The sequence below is a fragment of the Anabrus simplex genome, chromosome 1 (assembly GCF_040414725.1).
Source record: "Anabrus simplex isolate iqAnaSimp1 chromosome 1, ASM4041472v1, whole genome shotgun sequence".
Taxonomy (NCBI): domain Eukaryota; kingdom Metazoa; phylum Arthropoda; class Insecta; order Orthoptera; family Tettigoniidae; genus Anabrus; species Anabrus simplex.
The window spans coordinates 727,276,954-727,304,176 of record NC_090265.1 but is presented as its reverse complement, the minus strand read 5'-3'; the positions used below and the strand labels follow the sequence as shown (position 1 = coordinate 727,304,176).

At 38.6% G+C, this 27,223-nt stretch overlaps 1 protein-coding gene across 4 annotated transcripts in view; it reads left to right on the top strand.

The window, feature by feature from the left end:
• Positions 1-24,025, top strand: part of LOC136857427 (serine-rich adhesin for platelets) — a 244,989-nt gene extending 220,964 nt beyond the window's left edge. For all 4 annotated transcript variants that reach the window (XM_067136082.2, XM_067136080.2, XM_067136081.2 and 1 more), the window contains one exon: positions 19,724-24,025. In XM_067136082.2, the coding sequence (XP_066992183.2) occupies positions 19,724-21,733 (2,010 nt within the window). In that variant the 3' untranslated portion in view covers positions 21,734-24,025. The remainder of the gene's footprint in view (positions 1-19,723) is intronic.
• The last annotated feature ends 3,198 nt before the right edge of the window (positions 24,026-27,223 follow it).

Here is a 27,223-nt window from a genome sequence, read left to right as displayed (position 1 = left end):
TCCCATTCTTTTTCATGTCCAAACCATCTCAGTCTTGCTTTCTGTATGTTCTGTACTAACGGTTCTATTTTTAGTTCTTCTCTGATTTTAATATTTTGAATACTATCTCTTCTTGTCTTTTTAACCAATGTTCTTAAAATCAATCAATAAGGAATCAATAATGACATAATAAAGCGAATTGAGAATTTATATGAAGACATCAGTAGTCTCGTCAAAACACCATCAGGAATGACGGAACCCTTTAGAATAACTATGGGCCTAAGACAACGTGGAGTTCTGTCACCTCTTCTCTTCATTACTGTGATGAATGAGATTCAACAACAAGTATAACAAAATGTTAGTGACAACAAAATGAAAGTCATGCTATTTGCTGATGATATCTGTATATGCGGAGGTTCCAAGGAGGAACTTAGGATCAGATCAATGCATGGACAGTAACTGCTAAAGGGTACGGTCTAAGATTTAGACAGGAAAAAAGTGAAGTGTTGGTTATGCAGAGAAATGGTCAACCTGAAGGTTGCATTGAAATAGAGGATAAACAACTCAAGATGTCTAACAAATTCAAATATCTAGGAAGCATGATATCAACAACAGACTCCATTGAAGAGGAACTTGCCAGCAGGATTTAAGCTGGAGGAACATTCTATAGAGTTGTCTGAGACCTAATATGGAACCCAAAAGTACCATTGAAATGCAAGTGAGCAATTTATCTGACTTATTACATGCCAATTTTGACATATGGGAGTGAGACCTGGACCATGAGGAAAAGGGATGAAGCAAGGATTCAGGCAGCTGAAATGAGATTCGTCCGAGCGATGGTTGGCAAAACAAGACGAGATAAAATTCGTAATGAGAACATCAGGGACAAGGCTCAGGTTGGCAGAATGCAGGATAACATAACTCTGCGTAGACTCAAGTGGTACGGTCGCATGCGAAGGATGGATTCTGATCACATACCCAGAAAAAATCTGCAGTTAAAATATTCAAGACCAAGAGGGCGGCCAAGAATGTGATATACAGGCATGATGAAAAACGGCATTGAACAATGAGGAGGGAACTGGGACAGCATTGGAGAAGAAGAAAAGTACAAAGACAGAAGTTGGTGGATGAGCTTCATTCACCGACCCATCATATAGACGGAACGACGTGAGATATGTATGTATGTATGTATGTATGTATGTATGTATGTATGTATGTATGTATGTATGTATGTACATGGATATTCTATTATTAAGTTCGTTACGATCCCTGAGGATCACGAGTGACTTCTTCAGCACGTCTTCTTTCTTCCCAATACCTCTTCATTCTCTCACTCCTCTTTCTCTCTGCTTCCGTGATCTGAATCTGGATCCTGGTGTCCATCCATCTGTGACCTTCCACGAGCTTTCTGTATTTGGTCCTATCTTGTACTGTCATCAGTGGATAATTTTCCTTTATGCCAATAGTCTCCCAATCTTCTCTGACTTCCTTCATCCACTTATTTCCAGTTAAGCAGGTTGCATTCCAGATCTTCTTCGTCAACCTACTGTCATCCATCCTCATGAGATGTCCAACAAATCCTAACCTTCTCTTTCTTGTCACACTTGAGATTGGTTCTATTCTCTCATACAGTTCCTGCCTTGATCTGTGTACCCAGATTTTACCTTGCTTTTTGGTGCCCCATATATGTCACAAGATTCTTCTTTCCTCCTTCTCCAATTGTATGCATGCTCTCTTGCCCAGTGTTAGCGTTTCAGTTGCATATAATGCAGCATTCCTGATGGTTATCATGTAGCGTCGCAGTTTGGCGTTCCTCGAGAGGTTCTTCTTTCCATATATAGTCATGGCTGCATATCGAAGTTTCAGCAGCAGTTGAGCTCTGTCTGTGGTACTTTTGTTGCTTTGTACTTTACGCGTGATGTTCTCACCTAGGTACCGGAAGCTGTCAACTCTCTTTACCACTTGGCCTTTCAGATTCCAATCGGTCTTCGTATTCATTACCTTCGTCTTGTTGTAGGCTATTTTTAGACCAACCTTTGCTGCAGTCTCGTCTAGATTTGCTAGTGTCAACTTCACGTCGTCTTCCTTCTCATGTAACAATACCATATCATCTGTGAAGGCAAGGCAATCCACTGTGACATTGTGTTTGATCTTATATCCAATCTGTACACCTTCAATTCCCATGGTTCTATTCAACTGTCTCCACTGCTTCACCACTTTATCCGAAACTAGGTTAAATAATATTGGCAACAGACCATCCCCTTGTCTGACTCCTGTCTTAATTTCGAAGCTGTCTGACAACATACTCCGGTATCTTACTCTAATGGTTGTAGCCTTCAGTGTTTCCCCCACCAATGCATGTGTCTTAGAATCCAATCCTCTCGCGTAGGATGTTCAGTAGTGTGTTCCTGTCTATCGAGTCGTAGGCTTTTGCGAGTCTACAAATGTCACTATTGTGTCCTTATGCTCATTAAGGTTGTTTAAGATGTTTGTCACTGAGCTTGGAATAGAACTCAGTATAATCTCTTTCCTCTGCACATCCTCACCTGATCTGATCGTTGTTCTTCATTTCTTTTGTGTGTGTATGAGAATGAAAATAAGCCTGTTTTCACTATCCTGTTCATGCTGAATATTGCTGCCCTATAATCCAGCATACCATTACTTCCTGAAATTGTCTTTATATACTGAAGAAGTTCTCTATTAAATCACTGTTGATTGTTCTAGTTAGTACAAAATGAAATCCGTAAGACGGAAGGTACTTGATACATTTCGTGGTTGAAGAAATAGTTAATAGAATTGCTTCAAACATTTCTTTGCTCAGAAATCCAGTAGCCTTTTTTCCACTGCAGTTCTGATTTCCACCAGGTATGCTAACCATAATTAATCCCTCGTCACTTACGTCAAATAAGTACATTTTCTCTTTACGATGACTTGCATTAGTGCTGTTTTTATCATGAACATCAAACCATTTCTTCATGAATTTCAAAAAGTAATAGTCACATCACAATTCTGGAAAGCTTGTGTTTTCAAATGGGAAGAATTTTCCAGAGCAGTATAATGTCTGAGCTCTGAATGGCATAGAAATTTGTGAAATGAAATCCATTTTACTTTCCTGCTCTTCTGCAGTATGGCACACAACAGTATACTATTGTAGCTAACCATCACCTTCAACTATTAAACGTTATTCCCTTGAACCAAGTACGTATTGTCTGAATTCCTCTCGAAAGAATACACCTAAGCATCACCTTCGACCATTAAACATTATTCCCTTGAACCATGTATGTATTGTCTGAATTCCTCTCGAAAGAATACAGGGTCTCCCATATAAACTAAGACCAAACATGTGGTGTTTGTACTCTGCGCTTCACCAGTTGCCTCAGCCGAACTTATGTTGCATGCGGCTGCCCTGCTTCAGGCGTGTATGCAGTCTTATATGAAATCTTACCTTATAAAAAATGCTGGGAGTGTTGTTCTTCTTGGGTTATACAGGCCTTGTATCTGGTAACCACATTCTGGCTGACGTGAGTTCTGCCACTGTAATGTTTCTGATTTCATTTGTAATGTTTTCTTTCAGTTTCTCCAGTGTGTGAGGATTTGTTCGATATACTTTTACCCCACAAGTAAAAATCACACAGTGTTAGATCTGGAGAATGAAGGAAAATGACCAGCACTGATCACTCTGTCTGAAAACACTTCTGAGATTGCAAGGAGGAAATCATCTGTACAAGCAGAGGCTGAATCTTGTTGAAACCACCCATGCGAATTTTCTTCTTCCATTAACTGATGGAAGAATGGCATCAAAATGTCATCTTGATACCTCTCTGCATTTACTGAAGTCTCGAAAATAATAGGCCCAATTATTCGTCTTGCACTAACAGCACACCAAACACCACCTATCATAATGAGGGACTTCATATACACCATTAGGATTTTCTACACGCTAGTAGCGAGAGTTTGACTGTTCACACAATCATTAAGATGAAACCAGACCTCATCCGAAAAGAACCCAAGCTGTGGGTCGATTAAACGATCATTCAGCGATGCAAACTACTGCTCACAATATCTCATTCTTGTGGCTGGATCAGCAGGTTTTAAACAATGGGCTCATGTAAACCTGTTGTGTTTGATGTTTATAACAGTTTTGTAACTCTGCGTGCAGAAGAAACCGAAACCCCTATTTGTTGTTCTACTTTTGTGAGTGATTTATTCGATGACCATTCCAAGATTCACACCAGTGTCATCTAGCGTTCCCTCCATTAAAACTGTTCATGTGCGTGCATGTTTTTTATTGAGCACTGAGGCAGTAGTTTCAAATTTATTTACAATTCCATGAATCTGTGCTCATGAAGGTGATAGTTCACCAGGAAGCTGCTGAACAAATGCATCACGTATCCGTCGAGCCAACTCATTCTTAAAATAACTTTTACATACAAAATTACAGTGTTGCACTGATAACTGTCTCACCATGTTAACAGATGAGATTCAGACTGGCGGCTGATGATTGCGAAGTTGAATACATGCACGCTGCTATGTTTGCGCCTCCAATACTGCAGCTGACATATCAGCTGAAAACGGGACACTTATCAACTGACTTTAAAAAAATATTATTTGGTCTATAAGTTAAAGCAAATAGAAAACTATAAGCCTGTTTATCTATTTATTATAAACATAAGGCAAAATTATTACAATAGGCTTAATGAATACAGAACATTTAAAGCATTACAATTACTATAAAAATTGCATACATTTTACATCATGTTATACAGTTAGCCTAGAGGACATATTTTTCTGAAGAATGGATTTTCTTCAGAAGTTTCCCATTTTGCTTCAAGTAATTGAAAAATTCAAAGCAACTGTATTTTAGATTGACTTTGGTAAGCAACAATGCTTTCAGCATTCCAACTTTTAGTTGTTGTTTATTTCTGATGTCCATATTTTGTTCATACTTGCAAAAACTCTCTCTACAGGTGCATTAGTACCTGGCAAGGATAACCCAAATTTTACAACCTTAGAAAAAGTTTTTGAGAAGAGAAATACTGAAACATTTCTACCCATCTCAGATGGACTTCTTTTACTTCATTATTCCACTGAGTGATTTTGTCTGCAGTAGCAAATTGCTTAACATAAACAAATTCACTGAAAATAGCATTATCAACGTTTGATTCTCCAGATACAATTTTAATTGTAGGTATACATATTTCAACATCATTCCATTTCAGGACATTGTTAAGCAAGATCAATTCAAATTTCTTATGTACTTCAAATCTGTCGGACCAGACTTTCAAGTACTGAATACATGAATCATAGAAACTATTAGCAATTTTTTGGAAATCCTATACTTTCACCTTACCCTCATCTTGTAGTTCATGCAAAGCACATTTTACAACATCTGGGATAAAATTGTTCTTCTTTTTCTGAGTCATATTTACTTTCAACATAGAATGTGCCATGGCTACTTTAACTCCTGTTGTTAACTCACCTTCTACCTGGAGAACTGCCTGGTGGAAAGTTGTTGCTTGGTTGTGCAGAAAAAGAAGAACAATTTTTGCCAATGGGTTTTCAAAAAAATCTTTCATTATCATTGGACATTTTTCCTGACTCAGAAAATATGACCTCAGTCCTTCAAAAATTGTAAGAACTCTTCCAAGTGCTGGCATCAATGCTAACCACCTGGTGTTACTATAACCTAACAATTTCCTGTACTCAATCTCAGCAAAATTGCAGAAATCCTTTAGTGATTCTACTCTAATAGTGTATGTGTGAAAATGGTAATATATTTTGTGAATAACAAGTTCTGCATCGATAGGTTAACAATCAGCAGCAGTCTTAATTTTGTTGTGCACTATATGCACTGCACATCCAACGCCAACGATTTCACGATGTAATAACATCCTAAGTTTGTGGAAAATATTTCTGGATCCCTTACGTGCTCCCCCACCAAAATCACTATTAGTATTGTCACCACAGTATCTTGTTAAGATTGTTTTTTGCAAACACGTCAATCAGATAATCGGTAACAATATCTGCTGTTTCGCCAAGACATTCATCAATTTCCAAAATTTGAACACAGACACCCTGTAGTGGTAAAAAGGTACCTAATCATAACAGGAAAAATCTTTTTCTCCCCATGATTAGAAGCATCTGTAAACTAGTGTTGGCTACTGAATGTATGATTCGAAGCAGTGTATCGATTCATTCAAGTGTCCGAGTGAATCGATTCACAGGAACGGCGAGCTCACGGCACATGATTCAGCTTACTCCCAGCGGACAGTGCTGAGTGGCGCACTCACTGGACGTTGACGGGGAGCCGAGCTTCCGCTGCAGCGAGACATACAGTGAATCATGGCACATCGAAAGAATCGTGAACGAGCGCGGCTCAGTGAGACACATGATACACACGGCTCCTTATGGGCTCACTGGACACGCGAAGAGCCGAGCTTCCGCTGCAGCGAGACATACAGTGAGCCATGGCACATCGAAAGAATCGTGAACGAGCGCGGCTCAGTGAGACACAAGATACACACGGCTCCTTATCGGCTCACTGCAGCGAAACATACAGTGAGCCATGCTACACTGAAAGAATCGTATGCTATAATGGACTCTCGAGCTCAGCTCATTTGAAAATAATACCCATTTGCACTCACTGTCCTCTTCTTACAGGGAAGTTTAAATAATAGATGGATTTACTTGCAGTGTTATAAAGGTAGTCACAACATAATTCTGAAGTAGCTAGTAAGTAGGTAGGCTATTAGGTTATATTATTTATTAGTTTAATGAATCTTAGTATTATAACTTAGTTGACACTTGACAATTATACTCGACTCTAGCCTGCCCTATGACTGAGTCATGTTCATGACCACTCAAAAGTACCTTTTTTTTTATTGGGAAGAACGGCTCAGTATTCTCTCAGTTCATATGTCACATCGTTGCAGAAGACTTCAATCATAGGTGGACAGACGCAATAACAGTATGTTGAATCAGAAAACCAGCGGGCTACTGTACATCTCGGGTAGCCTATACAAAATATGACTATTAAAAAAATCCTCAGCTGATAGAAAAATACTGCGGTTAATATCGCGTGGCTATGCGCTTGCATTCGGGGGATGGTGGGTTCGAATCCCACCGTCGGCAGCTGTTAAGATGGTTTTTCCGTAGTTTCCCCATTTTCACACCAGGAAATGCTGGGACTGTACCTTAATTCAGGTCATGACTGCTACCTTCCTAATCCTAACCTTTCCCACCCTGCATCACCGGACACCTTCGATGTATTAGAGTAACTAGCATTTTTTCTAAGAAAGGAGTTCATAGTATGAAGACCAGATGGCAGCTGCGAGCACTGAATGCTGTTGCTGCTGTCTTACCAGCACATACTACACAGATGCAGTAGGAGCGGTGACCAATGAGCCGTGAATCGGATCATTGTATCGATTCAGTAACGTGAACGGAATCAAATGAATCGATGCAGTAAAATGAATCGAATGTCCCATCACTACTGTAAACACAGTAACAAACCTGACTTCATTCAATTCCTTCTGTAGTATTTCATAAGAATGAGGGGCAAGTATGTTCACAACAATGGCTTCACACTTCGTACGACCACAAGATAATTTCTGTTCAAACCAATTTCTTATTAGTTTCGAAGCACAGTTGTTTGAGCGAAAGCTATGATTTTCTTCAACCATGTGGTAAGTCCAGGCTCCTTCAATTGCAGCCAAGTGCAGTTCACGGTCTGTTGCTGAAGTTGGCCGAAAAAATCAAGTTACACTTTTGGATGACGATGCCTCAATTTCTGCGTTTTTATGCTTCCTTGATTGTAGATGTTGTTCAATGTCGCATTTCCCTCCATGGGACACAGAGAATTTGGTGTTACAAATGGTGCAACAAACATCACAATCACAATCGGTCAGTGTTTTCTTTATGAACATGTACCTACGATAGAAAATAAGTATTTGTTGATCTATTGTAACCGTACAACAGGGTTACAGATTCCATTCAGTATTTATTATTATTATTATTATTATTATTATTATTATTATTATTATTATTATTATTATTATTATTAACCCGATTCATTAGATTTTATATTCTGTTTCTCATCACTTAGACTGTAATAATTAGGTATCATGTATATTATTGTATTTAATCATAGGTTAAGTGAAATTTGTTTGTAATTATTCTGTATTGTAGTAAGTGAGATTTATTGGTTTCATATAGTCAGGCTGTGGCTTGTAACTCTGGCTAGATGAGCTGGCATAGTATTTTGCAATCGAGGCTATGTTTAACTGAGAATGTTGTGTGCAAGTAGAATTCCCGGTGACGCATGAAACTTAGTCATCTGCAGTCCGCTTGGGCACGCTTAGACAACACTTGACTGATGACATCAGTGCGTGGGCACGTGATTGCGACCAAGTGTCAGTATTCGCCAGCTACTGTATGTTGAAGTGGAAGGGATGAACAGAGAGTAGGGAGATGAGTCGTCATCGCGAGGTTATAAAAGTCGATGCAACGGTGGTGAGAGGTATTCAGATCATATCGTGCAGATCATATGTATCAGTCAGATGTATCAAATGGAAGAAGTGGTCTTAGAGTGAGGGTCAGAACTAAGAGTTGTGTTTTCAAGAGGTCTTGTAATAATCGAGGAGGTCTACAAGTGGTGGTTGTATCCGAGCAGAGACGGGTACTATGCTGATAAAGAAACATCATCTTCTTGTGAGGATGGACTTCACAAGATGTTTCAATAATATTTTCAAATTTCTTATAATATATTGAGTGGACGTAATTATATTGGAGCTCCCTACACGCGTACATGGTATGTAGGCCAACTCCTTGTTATATAAGAAGATAACAGCAGACGGCTCCCGACTTCAGCTCATAGGTTTTCCCAAGAATTTCAAGTTCAACAGCGGTGTATGCAGACATCAGGTAATTAAAGCATCAGACATGTTATGCATTCATAACATGAAGAAGAATGTAATCAGCGGCGATATCACATCTCACTTCAAGTTCATGCCAATAGCTTTTTTTGTTTAGATTAAATTTTCCTTTTATTTTTACCGCAAATCTCACTATATATATATATTTTTTTTTTTTTGTTAAATTAAAAGACGTCAATGCTTGTTCATTGTGACGTAAATTATAGTCATAAACTCAGTTTTATTTTAATTATAATAAGTGATTCCAGTTCCATGTACAATCCTCAATTGTGGAAATGCAACAGTAATTTAATATTGTCCTGATCCATATCCCTGTAATTTGCCAGATATGTGAGTTTATCACCTCACGCCTTGAGATAATTGATATAAGAGGTATGCTCTACCGAATTTTGTTGGGTTTTTTTTTCTTAAAAAAGCAACTGGCGCTCAAACAAATGTTATTTATATTGTGTGGAAGATATGAAGGTATAAGAGTAGTGGTTGGAGTAGCCACACTATAGATAATTGCTGGGAGTTGAATTGCATTAAATTCGCTATAAATTCTAAGTTAATAAGGCACTTACCTTTCTTGCAATGCAGTAATGAATATACCTTTTCGTTTCGGCATCTTTAATCCTGCATCATACGACACTCCAACTGCTGTTGTTGAAAGAATTAACCAGGGACTCGCTTCAAGCAAGGAAAACAAATGCAGGCAGAGTAGCAGGGTTGCCATATTTGTTTTTGCTCGTAACGAATATTGTCACAGCCTCCTATATTCCCTCTTTACTCTTAGCTATGAACATAAAAAAACAGTTACCTTGCCGTACACGAATTTCAGTATCTATAATAATTTAAAATATTATGTTGACGAAAATAGAGACTAAAATTAAAATTCATTTTCTAACAGAACGGGACAAAGTGGCATCCTGACAAAATCTGTCGGGACACCGGGACAACAGGTTGAAAAACAGTACTGTCCCATTTAAAACGGGACGCCTGGTCACTTTAAGTAAGAATGCCACTACAACAGTCTCTTTTTACGTTCATATTCTCAAAGTTTCTAGGTTTAATTATTTTCTTTGATGGCAGTTCGTACAAGTTTTCTTGATGTATTCCTGTATTTCTTCATGTCCATCTGCTTTTTCTTCTGACAATTGTCTCGTCATGTTATATTAGTTTTGTGATTGTCTGGAACTAACCTCAATATTACAAAACCACAAGCCTCCATTGTTTAATTACCGATGGCGTTATGGCATGAAGTTCTTTGAGAAGAAGTATACCAGAGCAATTCTGTATTTCGTTGGTAAGCCATATATTGGGAAGCACAATAAATGGTTTGCAAGTACTTCCCATTTTCACTCGTATCTTGAAGACATTGGATCTATTTTTATATCTAAGACCTGTTGTATGATATTGATTTTGATTCCCATAGGGAACTTGAAATATTTGTCCTGAATGAGTAAATTCATAACTCTAATATAATTGGTCCTTTATGTGGAAATTACAGTAGAACCTCGATAATTCAAAATCCCACCTAATTCGAAGAAGCTCTCGTTCCTGGAAACATGAGGTATGGTTTTGCATGTTATTTAAATTGTTTAATTCGAAATACGGATAATTCATAATTCAAAGAACAATATCTGTCCCATTACCGAAATTCAGACTTTTAATTCGAAACTGCCTTTATATTTTACAAAAATAGTATTTCACAGAGTACCTAATTTAAATTCAGAATTTATCCGCATCATGATAGAAGTATCTATTAGCTTGACCATGATGGGCAACATGATAGAACGTGTCTTCCGGAACGTGCCGGGATAGCTTTCCGCAGTTTCACTCGCTTTGTGTGTCTACAGTGTGCTTCATATTTGTTAAGCGAAATCATAATTCTTTTGTATTCAGCATTTTAAGGAACACTACAATAACACATAGCGGGCAGTGTGTGGAGAAGCAGAATCGGCGAACACTGGCGATGCTGACAGTTGGTGAAAAGGCGTGGCTCATATAATCAATTTGTACGTACTGAACAATATTGTCATTGCTAATGAAACTTGCATTATTTTCTTTTTAACGCAGAGCCCAAACGGACTTATGGTTGTAACGGAGATACGTGCCAAGCAGAAAATCATACAAGGGTGGGGATATTGTACGGTGTTGCAATGCACACGGAAGCAAGAAACTTCCTCCCCTTGTCATTATGAAAGTTCGATAAGCCGCGCTGTTTTAAGGGTGTCGGGCACTTTCCGTACAAGCACAGGGCATCTAAAAAATGCAAACAGTACAGTAATCCAAAAAATAAAGCATTTGCACAGGAGAGCCAGCATAATTTATTCTCGTCTTTGAATTGTGTGTTTTTCTTTCGTTCTGTGAGGTTATGTTTGCTGTTGAGTTACCCAAGTGCTTTATTTGAATACTGTAAATGCACCTTGTTGGATACATTTCAGAAAGTTTTTCCATGGCATTTGAAACTTTAAACTGTAAATCAAGGTGATTGCATGCATTAATGGGTCTTAGAATATTTTGTGATACGGCCTGGGTTGGCATTTCTGAATTGTGAGAGAAGTGCCATGGCGGGAAATCGTACAAGGATAGAGTCACTGTACTGTATTGTGATGCAGAAGGAAGCAAGAGACTTTCTTTGCTCATCATAGGAAAGTTCGATAAACCATGATGTTTTAAGGGCATCTGGTACTTTCCGTGCAAGTACAAGGCATCTAAGAATGCATACAGTACAGTAATCCAATGAATAAAACACTTGCACAGGGAACCAGCATAGATTTCTCCTCGTCTTTCAATCATGCCTTTTTTTCTTTTGTTGCGTGAGGTTATGTTTGTCGGTGAGTTGTCCAAGTGCATTATTTGAATACTGTAAATTCACTTTGTTGGATACACTTTGCAAATAGTTTTTTTCCATGGCATTTGAAAGGTTTAAACTGTGAATCAAGGTGATTGCATGCATTAATGGGTCTTAGAATATTTTGTGATGTGGCAAAGGTCAGCATTTCTGAATTATGAGAGAAGTGCCATGGCGGAAATCATACAAGGATAGAGTCGCTGTACTGTGTTGTGATGCAGATGGAAGCAAGAGGCTTTCTCCGCTCATCATAGGAAAGCTTGATAAACCATGATGTCATAAGGGCATCGGGTACTTTCCATGCAAGTACAGGGCATCTAAAATGCATACAGTACAGTAATCCAATGAATAAAGCACTTACACAGGGGAGCCAGCATAGATTTCTCCTCATCTTTGAATCATGCTTCTTTTTTTTTTCTTTTGTTGTGTGAGGTTATGTTTGTCAGTGAGTTTTTTCTGCAGTTCACATTATGTTTTACAGTTGGTCTCCTTCCTGCCATTATTTTAGGTGTTTTATGTGCAGGATAATGTTCAAGCATAGTGGGGAAAACATTATCCTTCAATTTCTTTATTTGTAGCCCAGGATGGGCATATTCAAGAAACTGCCTCCCACTTAAGAAAGATGTTCTTGATTTAAAATTGGATAAGGATGCATCTCTAGAAATAGCACTGAACCGTTTCTGACCGAGCTCTGAATGACATGGAAATTCATGAAATTAAATTCCTTTTACTGTTCTGCGCTTACTACTGCAGTATGGCACACAACAGTATACCATTGTAGCCAGCCACCAGCTACGACATTTAAACGTTATTACTCCTGGATAGGCCTACGTACGTGCAGAATACACAGGCAAGTCAATAAGTATCTATGATTTTGTTCGAATTGTCTTCATATTGGCTCTATGGTGTTGTGTGCTCATCAGCCGCTAGATGGCACCGTTATCTATGTCTTTGGTAGGTTTCAGCATTATCAGATCAGTACAGCTTACGCTGTTGCGATGTAAAGATGGCCATGCCACTCTCTGTTTGGACGAAGGAAGAACAGCATTCCGTAATCCGTTTTTTTGTGCTCTGAGAACCATTGCTAATGTGCATATGGTTTGCCATGTCAACAACAGTCACTTGTCTGTTATTCAGGATCATATCACGCACTTGTTCAACATTGGTATCAGTTACGGCTGCAGATGGACGCCCGGATCTTTTCTCATCCTTCACGCTTGTGCAACCACTTTTGAACTGTTCAATCCACTGGTAAACACTTCGCTGTGGCAAAACATTGTCCCCGTATTGTGCTGAAAGTCTTCTACGAATTTCTGCTCCTGGTACACCCACACACCACAAAAAACAGATTACAGAACACTGTTCTTCCTTGGTGCAAACAGAGAGTGGCACGGCCATCTTTACATCTCAACAGCACAAGCTGTACTGATCTGATAACACTGAAATCTACCACAGACATAGACAACAGTGCCATCTAGTGGCTGGTGAGCACACAATGCGATACAGCCAATCTAAAGACTATTAGAGAAAAATTGGAGATACTTATTGACTTGCCCTCATAATTAAAACAATTTAAAGAAAAGCTGAAATACAGGTAATAAAATTTAACCCAATGCAACAGACATATGTACTATATTTACCTGACTATAAGACATCATCATCATCATGTTGAAACAGTTTGAACTTCATGGGTGCGGTGAATGAGGACGCTCCACTTATTTCTGCCCATGTAGATGTCTTCTTCCATAGCCTGTTGCAAATCTAGAACTCTTCCAGCTAGATCATTATTTTGTAATCTGATTGATCACAAACACCTCATTAATCTCCAAAACATGCGTAATAATGAGGGAAATGCTTGCCTACTGGAACTACAAAGGCTGTCCTCCTGGCGCTCCTCTGAGAAAATTTCAACTACCCGCTGTTTGCTGTTTAGCCTGGAGGTGGAGGCCAATGGTAGATGTTGTGGTTCCCTTTTCAGGTATAATTCGGTTGTCATATGTTTTCCTTTTCAGGTAGTTTCTAAATTTATTTATTTATTAATTTATTCATACTTAGTTTTGAGAGACTGAAGAACCTAACAGTTATAAACTGAAAAGGGTTGGCTTCAGATACCACAAATTTAAAGCATCATTGTTGTTCCAGGAATGGAGCAAGTAATAAAAACATTGTGTTTTGGTTTAAACCAGCCAAATTGGAGCTCAGTGTGGGGTAAAATTAGTATAATTTGAGACTGTGACCTTATACCACATATTGCGATTGCATTTTACCTACGTGACATCTATTGATATCTTCAACAATACAGTATATATGAGGGTTGGAACTTAAATAGTGGCAACACTGCTGTGGAGACGCTATGCAACGGAATCTAATATTGTCGCTGATAGCACACGTTGGTTACATACCTACCTTACCTCAGAGCAAATGGACTCGCCCATCCCACATCACCTGCGTGCGCACAAGCGAGAGAAACATAGTCACTTGTGAGCTAGCGGTCTAACGTAACGTTGTCACTATGTTTTCCAAACAGGAACAACGGAGTTGGATCAAGATTGAATGTGCCAGAGGTTGTACATCACGACAGTGTCATCAAGGTCTTCAAGAGGCTTGCGGGGAATCTGCATTGCTTTACAGAATAGTGGCACATTGGGTAAAAGCCTTCAACGATGGTTGGCAAACTGTGGTGGACATTCATCGGGCAACTCATCCTACGAGTGAAGAAGAAGTGCATGCTCTTGCCGCGTTACTGGACAGTGATCGAAGCCAGATGATTCATGAACTCCAAACTGTTGCAAAGATTCGACAGGCAGTAGACTGCTCCATTCGCACCATCAACAGGACAGGCTCTGCTAAAGGTATACTGGCGACTTCCACATTGCTGGCAATGGGTTATACACAACACTGGTGACTAGATTGAAGGACAGTAAAGGTTGCTAACATGTAACTCTTTTGTATCTGTTGTAAATAAATAGTTGCCACTATTTAAGTTCCAATCTTCATATGAGAAAATGTGATTACATAGTAAAAAATTGAGATATACTTGCAAATATTTTGAACATTTCTGGATTGCATATCGAAATAAGGAGAGAGAGAGAGAGAGAGAGAGAAAGAAAGAGAGAGAAAGATGGGGGGTCGGGGGAGTCGAAAGGAATTGAACAAGCCCAAAATATCCAGGGCTGTGTATAGGAGAGCAGACATGTAAAGTAAGAAGTTGAGCGCTGTAACCTGCAACTGACAGGGGAAGTAATCGAGGTATCAAAGTTGGATATTAATGAAAAGCAGCGGAGGGACGGCGGAGAGGACGTACATTTCTAAAATGTAAACCATATTGGTCCAAATTATTTTCCAACATGAATCGTGCAAAAGTAGTAGACGTGGTGAATGAAGCAGAACAGGAGAATACAAACTCAGTGGATGCTGTTTCTAGAAGCATATCTACATACATTAATTTACAGAACTGAACAGGAACTAACCCACAAAATGAGAAAAGTACAATAAATAGCTGGCTGGCTGCACCTCATGTTGAGCTATCTTCAAAAAATATTTTTGTTACTCGATGGCAAATAGCAACAATAATATGAGCTGTTGAACCAAACCCCATGTATCCTAAGGAAGATTTCCTTTTCGTAACAAGGAACCAATCCATGGAAATCAGCTGACTCTTTGATTGGTAAAATGTCACAAGGAACCAACCTGCGGAAAGCAGTTGATTCTTCTGTTTTTAAACACAACAAGGAACAAATTCACTGCATGTTTATTGTTGTTATCTAAACTTATAGCTTTTGTGTCTTATATTAATTAATTTCATGTGGCTATTTTTAGCCGAATGCAGCCCTTGTAGGCAGACCCTCCGTTGAGGGTGGGCAGCATCTGCCATGTGTAGGTAACTGTGTGTTATTGTGGTGCAGAATAGTGTTATGTGTGGTGTGTGAGTTGCAGGGATATTAGGGACAGCAAGAGCACCCAGGTGAAGATGCTACTGAAAAAACACTTTGGGGATTCATGGAAGGATGTACCTGATTTTTCATATTACAGAGATGTGGTGGATGGAGAGATAGGCAATATACAAGATGAACTCCCAGATGCTGCTTGCGAATCACGTGATTCAGAGGCGGGTTCTAATATTAGTACACCGTTTGTTTAAAGTGAGCCATAGTGCATTGTTGGGACTAAACACCTTGCAAACAGTATCCAACGGTGGTGAAGTACTGTTCATTGTGCAGTAGAATACACGTCCTGTATTTTTGCTGCTGAAACCAAAATTCCTGACCAAAAAAAAAAAGAAAATTTTTTTTCTCCGTACCTCTGTATGACAGCTACGGTTCTTTTCCATTGTTCTGGATGTGGGACTCTGATCCTGGAGTCCTTGGGACTTGTGGACTGTGGTCTTGATGTTCCCTCTGTAATTTTTAACAACCTCGCGCTATTGTGCTTCGCAATACTGCCTGTAATATTTGCAATAATGCAGCTAATTTTTTATTGTAGGCCTTCAACAAATTCTGACAGATGGATCCTAATTTACAAGTGCATTCAGCAGGTTTTGCAGCGGAGCCTCATGTTCAATAGCCTTTTAACGTGACTAATTAAATGAGTTTGATACAGACGTTCACGTACTTCAATAGCTTATGTTCCGGACCAGTAATAACCCAAATTGGCCAAAAATGCATTAAGCAGGTTTTGATCCTGAGCCCCTCATTTCTCTTTTGACAGCCTAGTTATGGATATGGACAAAGTCGTGAAATTCCTTACCAATGAACACAAAATTACAATCTGTCAGAATCTTTAAGAATGCAGAGATTGTGAATGTTGAACTTGCACCTTTGAGTTTTGTCCATCACGTGGTCAAAGTTTTGCCGACTACAGAATGGTGGCCAAAGTCATCCCTCCCAGTAAGACATGGTCGAGTGTAACTTCCAATTCATTGTGTAAGAGTGTGACCAGAAAATAATACTTAGTAACCTCCAAAATAAAAGGCTTCTGCTAACATTTGTTTTAGAAAGAGTGTGATCTGCAATAATACTTCGATATTTTTATTGGCCCCTGAACACAGGTTTTCATATTTGTTGTCTGGTGTTTATTAGACCTTTCAGTACACTTGTTACTTTATAAGTTCCAGTGGAAAAGGTTTCCATATTCGTTCTCGTGTTTTTCACACCTTTTATTACTTTTCTCTCATCTTTAGAAATTGTAAATATAATTTTCACTGTACCCGCAAATACATGACATATAATACCCTCATGTCGGAAAAAATTGTGTTTATTTATTTATTTATTTATTTTTTATTTATTATCATCTTGATTTCTATGGCATGGCTCAGGCTATAGAGCCTGCTGTTAAGCCCAACCATAATACAATGTTTAATTTAAATTTTACAGCATACTAAAATTGTGTAATTTATAGACTAAATGGAAAAGCTTATCATCTAGTTCCTACAGTTAAGTAAATTATCTTAGATATGTGTTATAGATTATGTTCTTATATATATGTAATGATGGCAACACCTTCTTTTGAACAGCTGAGTGCTAGGAATGTCTGTAATTTCAGCCGGCAGGGAATTCCACAGGCGTATAGTAGTGGGGATAAATGAATCACTGTAGCTAGTAGTGTGATGGGTAGGGAAACTTAACAGGTAGTTAGTTAATGATCTTATTTGGTGACTATTTCTGGATGATAGATACTGAAGGTCACCTCTCAAGTAAACCGGTGTTTTGCTCCGTAGAACACTATGAATAACTGACACAGTGTGCAGATTTAGTCTCTCCTCTAAATATAGCCAAGATAACTGATTGAGGTAGGGGGAGATATGACATTGTCTCAGTTTATCGAAGATAAAGCGGATACATGCATTGTATGATAAAGATGTTGATTCCCCAGTACACTGGGGCAAAACGCTGGCGACCAGGAATCAGTTAGCTGGAAAGTTTATAATGTCCAATAACGGACCAACTATATTGGTATTACATGCATTGTATGCGTGCTGTAATTTGGTACTGAGTGTGCAGTTTAAACTGTTGTATATAACGTCTCCGTTGTCGAAAATGGGTAGAATTAGGCTTTGTATAAGTGATTTCTTTGTTTTAAATGGGAGATCTCTTAAACTTCTAAATTAATGTAGTGTGTAGAAAGTTCGCTGGCAGATTTTTGTTGCTTGTTCAGGCCAGATTAGAATTTTATCAATGATTAGGCCAAGATTCTTTACGGAGTCGTTCAGACCGATTTCTGTTCCCTGGAACATAATCGGAGGAATGTTTATTCTCTCCAATTTATTGTGGTTATTTCTAGATCCTACTATGATGGCTTGTGATTTTTTTTGGGTTAACTCTAAGGAAATTATTAACAGTCCAGTCTCGAATTCTGTTTAGTTCTTCGTTCACGTTATTTATGGCCAGGTGAATGTTGTTTGGGTCTGCGTGTATGTATAACTGTATGTCATCTGCATGTAAGTGATATTTACAATTTTTTAGATTTTCTGGTAAGTCATTTAGGTACATGGAGAAGAGGAGTGGTGCCAGGACACTGCCTTGTATTATACATGCTTCTGTTTGTTCCCAGTTTGAGGGTATTAGTGCCTACTGATACGCATTGTTGATGTCCTGTGAAATATGACTGCAGCCAAGATAAAGGTGTAAAAGAAAAGTTGATAGCTTTGAATTTTGCCAGCAATATGTCAAATGCTTTACTTTAGTGTTTCCATATCCCTGTTGGATAGTTTTTGTTCATATATTCAGTGGTACGTTTTCTTGCTTATCACGTTCTTTTTCCTTATCCCCTGCAGAAACATCTTAATGAGGTTTTAATACAGTATGTTCCATGTGATTCATAACAACTGAAAGTTTTGGAGATGAACAGACAAGTGTCAAACCAAGTCTTAACGAGAGAGAAGACAGGTCAGGGAGGAACAGAAATAGGAGACATCTTCATACACTGTCGTCTCTTAATCCAACCCAGTTCTTCTACATCGAAGCGTTCTCAGCCATCGATGAGCTTGTTTCTGCTTGCTGGCTTCGTCGAGAGGATGGACATCAATGCTCTTTGACAGAGCTTCAGTCTTGACGCAGGAAGTGTAGAGTGAGAAAAGAGCCAGATAAATACAGGAAGAAGGAAGAAAGATATCCCAATAAAGCTGAGGAGAGATGTATGTAGTAAAACTGGGATTGACCAGAAGAGAGCTTATTTATTGAAAGATGGCAGTTTGTGAAGATATGAAGATTGTCCCTGTCCTGTATTTTCATGTTTGTCATTGCCTCCTCTTTCTGTTGCTCCCTCTTCCCATTCTAACCTGTCGTTGCATTTATAAAGACTGTGTTTCCTTTCATTCGATATACATGGCACTGACTGATACAGTACTATATGTTGTGCGTGCCGTTCAAACGACAGAACAGATGGTTTGCATTCACTTCAAATTTACTGTTAATTTTGTACCCAAATGGATTCATTTTGCAAAAGTTCAACAAAATTGGTGTCCATCGCAATATAGACTCCCCTTGTGAGTCTGATATTGCTTCCATTTACTCATGCCAGGGTCCCTCCTTTGATCAACACTTGTTCTCTTCTCATTCCTGTATTATCAGGTTTACAATGCTGTGAGAGATTTTTTTTTTGCCCTCCCTATTTATCATCATCATAACTGGCACTAGGCCAAATGGCCTGCTACAATCTCTTATCTCTCTTAGCTGGCCTAGGCTGGTATTGTGAGATCTGCTCTAGGATTCTTTCCCTTCCCATTGTGTTGACGTAGTTCTTATAGTGTCTTCCTAGGTATTTTAAGACAGGTTCTACTTCATATTGTGGTGTGTTCTGCTCTACATCTCATGAATCTCATCTCAGCAATGGTGAATCTGATTGTCCATGCTCATCTAGGCTTGTATTTCTCTGGAATATGTTACTGTAAATGTTAAATATTTGTATTGTTGTCCCACCTTGACTCCTATGATGGTACCAACACCACCTCAGATGTATAAAGTTTCTCTTTCTGTAGGAACGGATGAAAGCAGAAGTGGCCAGACTGCAGATCCAATTGGACATGCCCGATGATGAAGAAGACACCTTCCCTCTGCCTTCCAAAGAGGACATCGTGTTGGGTTGGCCTTCATCTGCACGAGGCACCGACGAGCAGGGTTTACCACCTCCATCAGATGTTGGATGCGATTCAGCAGTACGGGATAAATTACGTTGTTACTGCTCTGAAAAAAGTATTAAAATGAAGGTGGTTGATGGCTTGATTATGAGTCCTTCGGAAGTTATCCAATCTCTTCTAGAAATGGGGTTCTCTCGTAACATGGCTGAGGAGATATGCCAATCTCTGTCAGACAAAGATCTGCCGCAGACTCCGGAGGTGTGCAGAGATATGTCAGCTGTGCTGTCTTCTGAAGAGGACATCATATCCAGAGGTTCTCCAAGGTATTCTGAAATATCAGCTGATAGAATTTCTAAAGAAAGGATTGAAGAAAAAAAAATTTCTAAAGAAAGTATTGGAGAAAAAAGAATTTCTAAAGAAAGTATTGGAGAAAAAATAATTTCTAAAGAAAGTGTTGGAGAAAAAAGAATTTCTAAAGAAAGTATTGGAGAAAAAAGAATTTCTGAAGAAAGTATTGGAGAAACAAGAGTTCCCGAAGAAAGTTTTGGAGAAACAAAAATTTCTGAAGAAAGTGTTGGAGAAATAAGAATTTCTAGAGAAAGTGTTGAAGAAATAAGAGACAGACCATGCCTGTGTGGAAAAGATATGAAGAAAGCTGGTGAATTTAGTGAAAAAAGAGAATCTTCAGTAGCATCAGCAACACGACTTTTAAAAGAGGTTCTTGAACAGGTTAGTGGAAGTCTCCTTTCTTCTCAAAAAGAATCAAAGCAATTTGATGAAAGAGTAGTCTCCCCTAGATACTCAAAGTCATCAGCAGAAAAAATTTTAAGAGAGATTATAGAAAGTTTCATTGAAAGTGCCCACTCTTCTCATAGAGGCTCTGAGCAGACTGAAATGCGTGAAAGAAGACACGCCCATATGGTATCAAAATCATCCGCAGAAATAATTTTAAGAGAAATTCATGAAAAACTAAAAGGAGGTATCCAAAGGGAATCGGAGCAAATTGAAGTTAGTGAAAGAAGACACTCATCAGGGTTCTCAATAACATCGGTTGCAAGGTTCTTAGAAGAGATCTTAGCACAGCTCAGTGATAGCCCACCGCCTTCATCAGTTGGTGAAAGAAAGGGCTCTCTTAGAGATTCTCCAAGGTACTCGAGAAGATCAGTGGAGAATGCAGAACTGTTAGGAGCAAATTCTCAGTCTTCATCAAGAGAATCAAAGGTGTGTGAAGTCAGGGAGACAAGTTACAAAGTGATCAGTGAAAAGAGAAGTCCTCCTTCACGAATTGGTAGTGGCAGCTCAAAGAAGTTAGACCTTATTCAAGAAACTGCAGAACATCCCGACGATCTGCCTAAATGTACGTGTTCTCCAAGTCGTCGGTGTTGTAAGCCACGAATTTCAAAACCTAAAGAATCCGATGCAGCAGATAGTGAGATATTAGTGGCCGTAGAGGTTGAGAGTAGTACTACATTTCGGACTAATTCCTCGGGCTCTGCAAGTCGATCTGCTGGCACAGAAAACTCGGAGCCAGTGCAAGGTACCAGTAGTCCTGTTAATAAGGCTGAAGGTTCAGATACGAGTACAGGGTCAGATTCTGAAAAGAGTGAGAGTCTGAAGGTCAGTAAAGCACGTCATAGCAGCGTCAGCGACAAGGAACATCTTGAAGACGAGGACAGGTCGAGTCTTATCGAGGAGGACATTTCTACAGCAGATGATGTATCTGATGAATTGCATTCGGTGAAGGAGGAGCTATGTGAAGGTTGTAGCAGTTCCGATTCGTCTATCTCCGTCTTGGCCTCGCAGCTCAAGGGCTTGACTGTCGACAAAGATGCTTTTCGACCGTCCTTTTTCCCAGCAGATGAAACTGACCTCGTGTCTCGAGAAGAACTCAGCAAAGAACGTCAGTCGTGACCCACGATCAAGGCCTTGTAGATTCCATCTGAAAGTGCCTACCTGCATAATCTGTTGTGTACATTTATTCAGATGCCATTCATCTGTCTGTGATATGAATATTCCGCATTCCAGACAAATGGGTCTGTAAATTATTGTAGCTTTTAGAGCGTGCCTGAGACTTGCGATTAACATATAACTTGAGTATGGAGGCATTCAGTGTTCAGGTGTGCCGTATCTGACTCATCTTGTTTCAACAATTAAATTATTAATCCTGTATCATAATTTGAGGAAACTGCATGTAACACAAATGTACCAACTAGTGGACACAGCCACTGTAGAACTGATCTTGTTTCAGTTATTTAGTTTGTCTGTACCCTATTTTTGGATGATCTGGAGGTAGGAAACATATTCATTGTCAGGATATTTGTGAGTGATGTTAAGGCAAGAATTTCATTCAGAATTTTTTGTGAATATTCTTTCTTCCATTTGTTACCAAATCCAGTAGTTTTATTGTTCAGCTTTTCTCTGGAAGTATTTTCTAAAAACCTATATTTATACTAAGCTTTTCATTCTCTTTCTGCAAACAATAGATGACATCATAATAATGAGAAATATCTCATTTACTGTGTTCATCAAACTTCCTGGCTCAGTTCATCTGCTCTGTGCTCAAAATGTGCAGCACCATGTTCTCTCAAGCAAAAACATGACAACTTAATGGATATAGAAATTGTATTTATAAAGCACAGTTTGCTGGTAACACTTTAATATTAGTATATTTGCTATCTTCATTTATTTGGTAGGAGGCTGGTGTTGAATGTTATCTTGCATATACCATATTTACATGTCTATAAGACCCCATTCTTCCCCTTAATTTTTGACTCGTAAATTGGGGGGAGGGCATAATAATTGAGTATGTGAAAAAAATAGGTTGTTTTGGCAGGGTTTTATAATACAGAAAGATATGCCTTGTTTAATCTTAGTTCAATAATTATTTATGTGAATATTTAATGAAATGAGAATTTAACACTATTATATCAGAATAATTGATTAATTGATGTAGTGGTCTCCACAGAGGCCACACCTTTTAAATTCACATTAAATTGACACACTTCTTTCGTGAGCCAGTAGCTCCCTGAAATAGGATGAGTTTTCCTCCACAAATTTAGTCTGTTATGGCAGTTAAAATGTAATGCCCAACCTCGACTTGCTTTAAAGTCTTTCCCTGAAATACTGAACTGCAATATTTTGTGTAGTACAACATAACAGCTTATTCTTGCCTCTGTGACCCACTCAAGCGTTTTTTTTTTTTTTAATCTAGATTCTCGTACTGTGTTTTCTGCTTGCCGTGAAATGAATTGCCATTTTTTTGTCCCTATTATTAGCTTTTGGCAGTATTGAATCATACCAGGTAGCACGTCGTAATTACAACTCGCTGTCCTTACAGTTTTCTTTTGCAAAATCTCAGCACGAATGAGGCCATATAACACAAATTTTTACTCGTATAGTTGTAATTGGTGTAATTCAGAAGAACTACACGCACCAGATGCTTCCGATTTGTGCTCGCACACTATAGCTACTAGCAAACAACAGACGTATTCACAGGCATACATTGATGACGGAAAAGTAGGGAGGAGTAACGTGATTAGCTGGACGCTTGTATCGCAGCCAGTTTTTGTTGAAGTTAAAAAAAATACTTGGATTTTACGAAAAGAAAAAAAATATGTATTCTCATAACTCCCGAAAATTAAGGTGGGTCTTTTAGGCGAGTAAATATAGTATCAATGTTTAATAAGTGTTGTTCTTGTACCAGATACATTGCCGAGTGTCTCCTGCTCTTCTGTTAATCTAGTCTAAAAGCTGAATATTTAAAACAAGTGTGAGTGGCATTTGAGTAAATTAAAATGCTAGTAAATGCATGTAGATGACTAATCAATGTAATTATGTTGTATGTAGATTCTATTTGTACATAACTGCTTGATGCAAGATCACACCAGTGTGTTTGATGCAAGATAACTTGAAATGGGGACCATTGTGTGATAGTTATTGGTGTCATTCTAAAAACTAAATTATTTATTGCAGTTGAGTGAGATCTATTTTTATCATCAACAATTCAGTGACGTAATTTACCATGTTGACTCTTACTGCCATACATTCAACTGAAATATACAAGATATTCTGGAAAGAGAAAACATGGTAAATGTTTTATTAGGGTCTGTGGGTTCCATTGCAGCATATGGTTGTGTCAGCTATTTTTATACCATGTTGTGTAAATAAATGTACAATCTCTTTAACTACCTGTTTTACTTTTCATTAAAAATTCAAACTCTGTTCGCATTTTCAACCTTACATAACTTGATGAGTTTGCAGGATTAACCACTCAAGCCAGTTTGACTACATTGTGCGGCCGGTGCAGGCAGAAGTTAGAACGCCTGTTACACACTTATCAGTGCTGCTTTACGGGATATTCTTTTCACCTTATGAATTGAGAAGTTGTATACTTTCCAGGCATCTCTAGTTTATAATTAGAATTAATACAGAACTGATCTGTATATTGACTCATATTGATCAGGGGTAAAAGGGATAAAACATGAAACGCGCTCTAGTGAATTTCAAGGAAGTTGCTTTAGAACATATTACATCGTTTCATGCCGGCTTGCGAATGCTTTGTGAAATACATATACTGTATCTAACTAGAAAATTTTTGCCAATTACAAGGGACGAAGTACCGAAAGCAAATACTTCGTTGGTATTTTTTGCTTCGCAGGCTAGGGGCTATTCGCTTGCAGAAGATTGGCCAGGCCGTCTCATTCTCTTCTGGGCACAGAGATTATTGGTTTGATAGACGACAGTAGTGGAAGTTATATTTTTGGTAGTGATCCGGACAGTGACTGTGCACAACAAGAGGTTACTGCAGAAGTGGCAGACAGTACAGATGAAGAAGAAACAGCTTCAGCTGTAATAACTTCATATACTGTTCATTGCTTGTGGTGAGAAGTAGATTTATAATTCAAATAGAGAAAAGAAAGGGTTCCACCTATTCGATACAAGTTTTCAATACGGATCATTATGAAAATTATAGCTTGCAAGAAGTAGATTTCATCACGAGCTTTTCTGCTCTTTTTGATGACAAAGTGATCGACCTAATTGTTCCAGAGACAAATAGGTATACGGCGGAACATACTCTTGGCAAGCTCTGGAAACCAAGGTCGCGCACCAGAAAGTGGTAGCCAGTGACGGGAGGAAATTTATGTGTTCTTGGGGCTCGTAATGTCGATGGGGAAGAGCGATTTCACCAGAGATGAATTTTTAGAAACTCCTATATTCCCTCAAACAATGGCAAGGGACAGGTTTGAACTCACCTGATGATATTTACATTTTGTGGACAATTTTACACGGGGTACATATTGTAACCGTTCAAGTAAGTATAGTTAGGGGTTCGCAGACATGTTGTAAATGTGGCTCAGTCTTACTTAACGGTGATCCATAAGATTCCACTCATGGGCGTGCAGGTTCAATCAGGTACCGGTTACAATTCATGGCAATCATTAGCACGTTATTGTCATTATGAGAATTGTATCTTATAATTATTTGAGGCTATTTCTATTCTTAATCTACAAATGACAGTACTAAGAATCGATTTTAATTGGAAGGATGTTCCACTTTAATCAAATCAATTAATTGATAAAATATAATAAACAACAATCTATAGAGTTTTGTCTGTACATTGCTCATAATTTAAAAAGGATGATATTTCTGTATCGGTCGTGTCCATAGTAGCAAGGAAATGCACTTTTTAATTTTCCGTAATTTCTGTCTGTCTGTCTGTATGTATGTATGTACACGCATCACGAGAAAACGGCTGAAGAGAATTTAATGAAAATCAGTATGTAGTGTCCGAGAACAAGCCGCTACAATCTAGGCCATAAATCTTATTCACGCTGGGTGGAATGGTAGTTTAGGGGAAGGCCTAAAATTAAATTCTCAAGTATTTGTGTTATTACTGGCCTTATCGACAAATACTAAATTACTGTAGTTATACAGTATTAAATTTCCGATAATTTATGTATTATACATTTTTATCGTACCGGCTATGATAACAGAGATATTCATGAATGTGTATTTTTGTGGCTGAGTCCATATCAGCGCCAAGTCACGAGAAAATGGGTAGGTAAACAGAATTTAATTAAAATCGTTATGTAAAGTCGGGGAATAAGGAACTACAGCGTACGCTATAAATAATTTCGTAAGACGCCCTAATATCACAGAGTCGAAAGAAAACTAAATGTGAAGGCCTACAATACAGAAAGCTCATAACATTGAACAACAATAACATTACATTGACCATTGTTTGTTGTGATGTGCTTGGTGTCTTCTGTTGCCAGTCATGTCCGATAGATGGAATTACTGCTGTATACCGAGTATTTTTTTAAATTTGCTTTACGTCGCACCGACAGAGATAGGTATTATGGCGACGATGCGATAGGGCTAGGAGTGGAAAGGATGCGACCCTGGCGTTAATTACGGTGTGAAAATGGGGGACCACGGAAAACCATCTGTAGGGCTGTCGACAGTGGTTTTCGAACCACTGCCTCCCTAATGCAAACTCACAGCTGCGCGCCCCTAACCGCACGGCCAACTCGCCCAGTCGTACCGAGTAGGCCTGCCTGAATATTGGCGGGAAGTAGCTGGCGAGTTAGATAACTTTCTTCTTAAGCATGCCATTCCTCTGGTTCATACATTTCCTGATACTACTGGTACCGTACGTAACAAACTGGTTCATCATTGCATTCAAGCTATTCAATCCCCACTCTGAGGCACTGATTGGAATGAGCAGTGTGTATATTAAACGGAACAATGGCAGAGGAGTGTTCACGGCTGTCTGCGGCCTGATCATTCCAGCAATGGAACTTTGAACTGTTAGATCGGCATCGTAGTACGGTTCGTTAAAAGTGAGAAAATGTGCGGTTTTTCATTTGAGCGAGTATTTTATATGATAACATTGCTTTTAATCCCTACATTCCTACTGCCGTTTTTGTAATGGCTTTAAGTTAACTGTAGTTAGGAAAACCACAAAAACAGTCTTTCTGAGAATCCCGTAGCGAAGCATGAGTACCGGTACATCAGCTAGTAATAAATAAAATGTTGCAACATGGATGGATAAGTCAAATGTTGAGCACAGTAATCAACGCAGTTAAAAATAAATACTAATGTACTTTTGTTGGTTGTCATTTCTCGCTCGTAAGGCGCAACAATTTGATATAATCAAAACTAATGTTGGCAAACCAATCTAACATTAAGTTAAACAAGCAAACGAATCGTTATTGCCAACATGAAAATTGCTGAAGGCTTATATGTACAATTGACAATATAATATTGTTTGAATTGTTCATTTTGTCCATCGCAAAACAATAACGAAAATATTTATTCGTTCATATCTATTCATTTATAGGTCAAAACCTTGTCCTTTAATATTATAATCGTCGCGTAGACCAACGAACTCTAAAACAA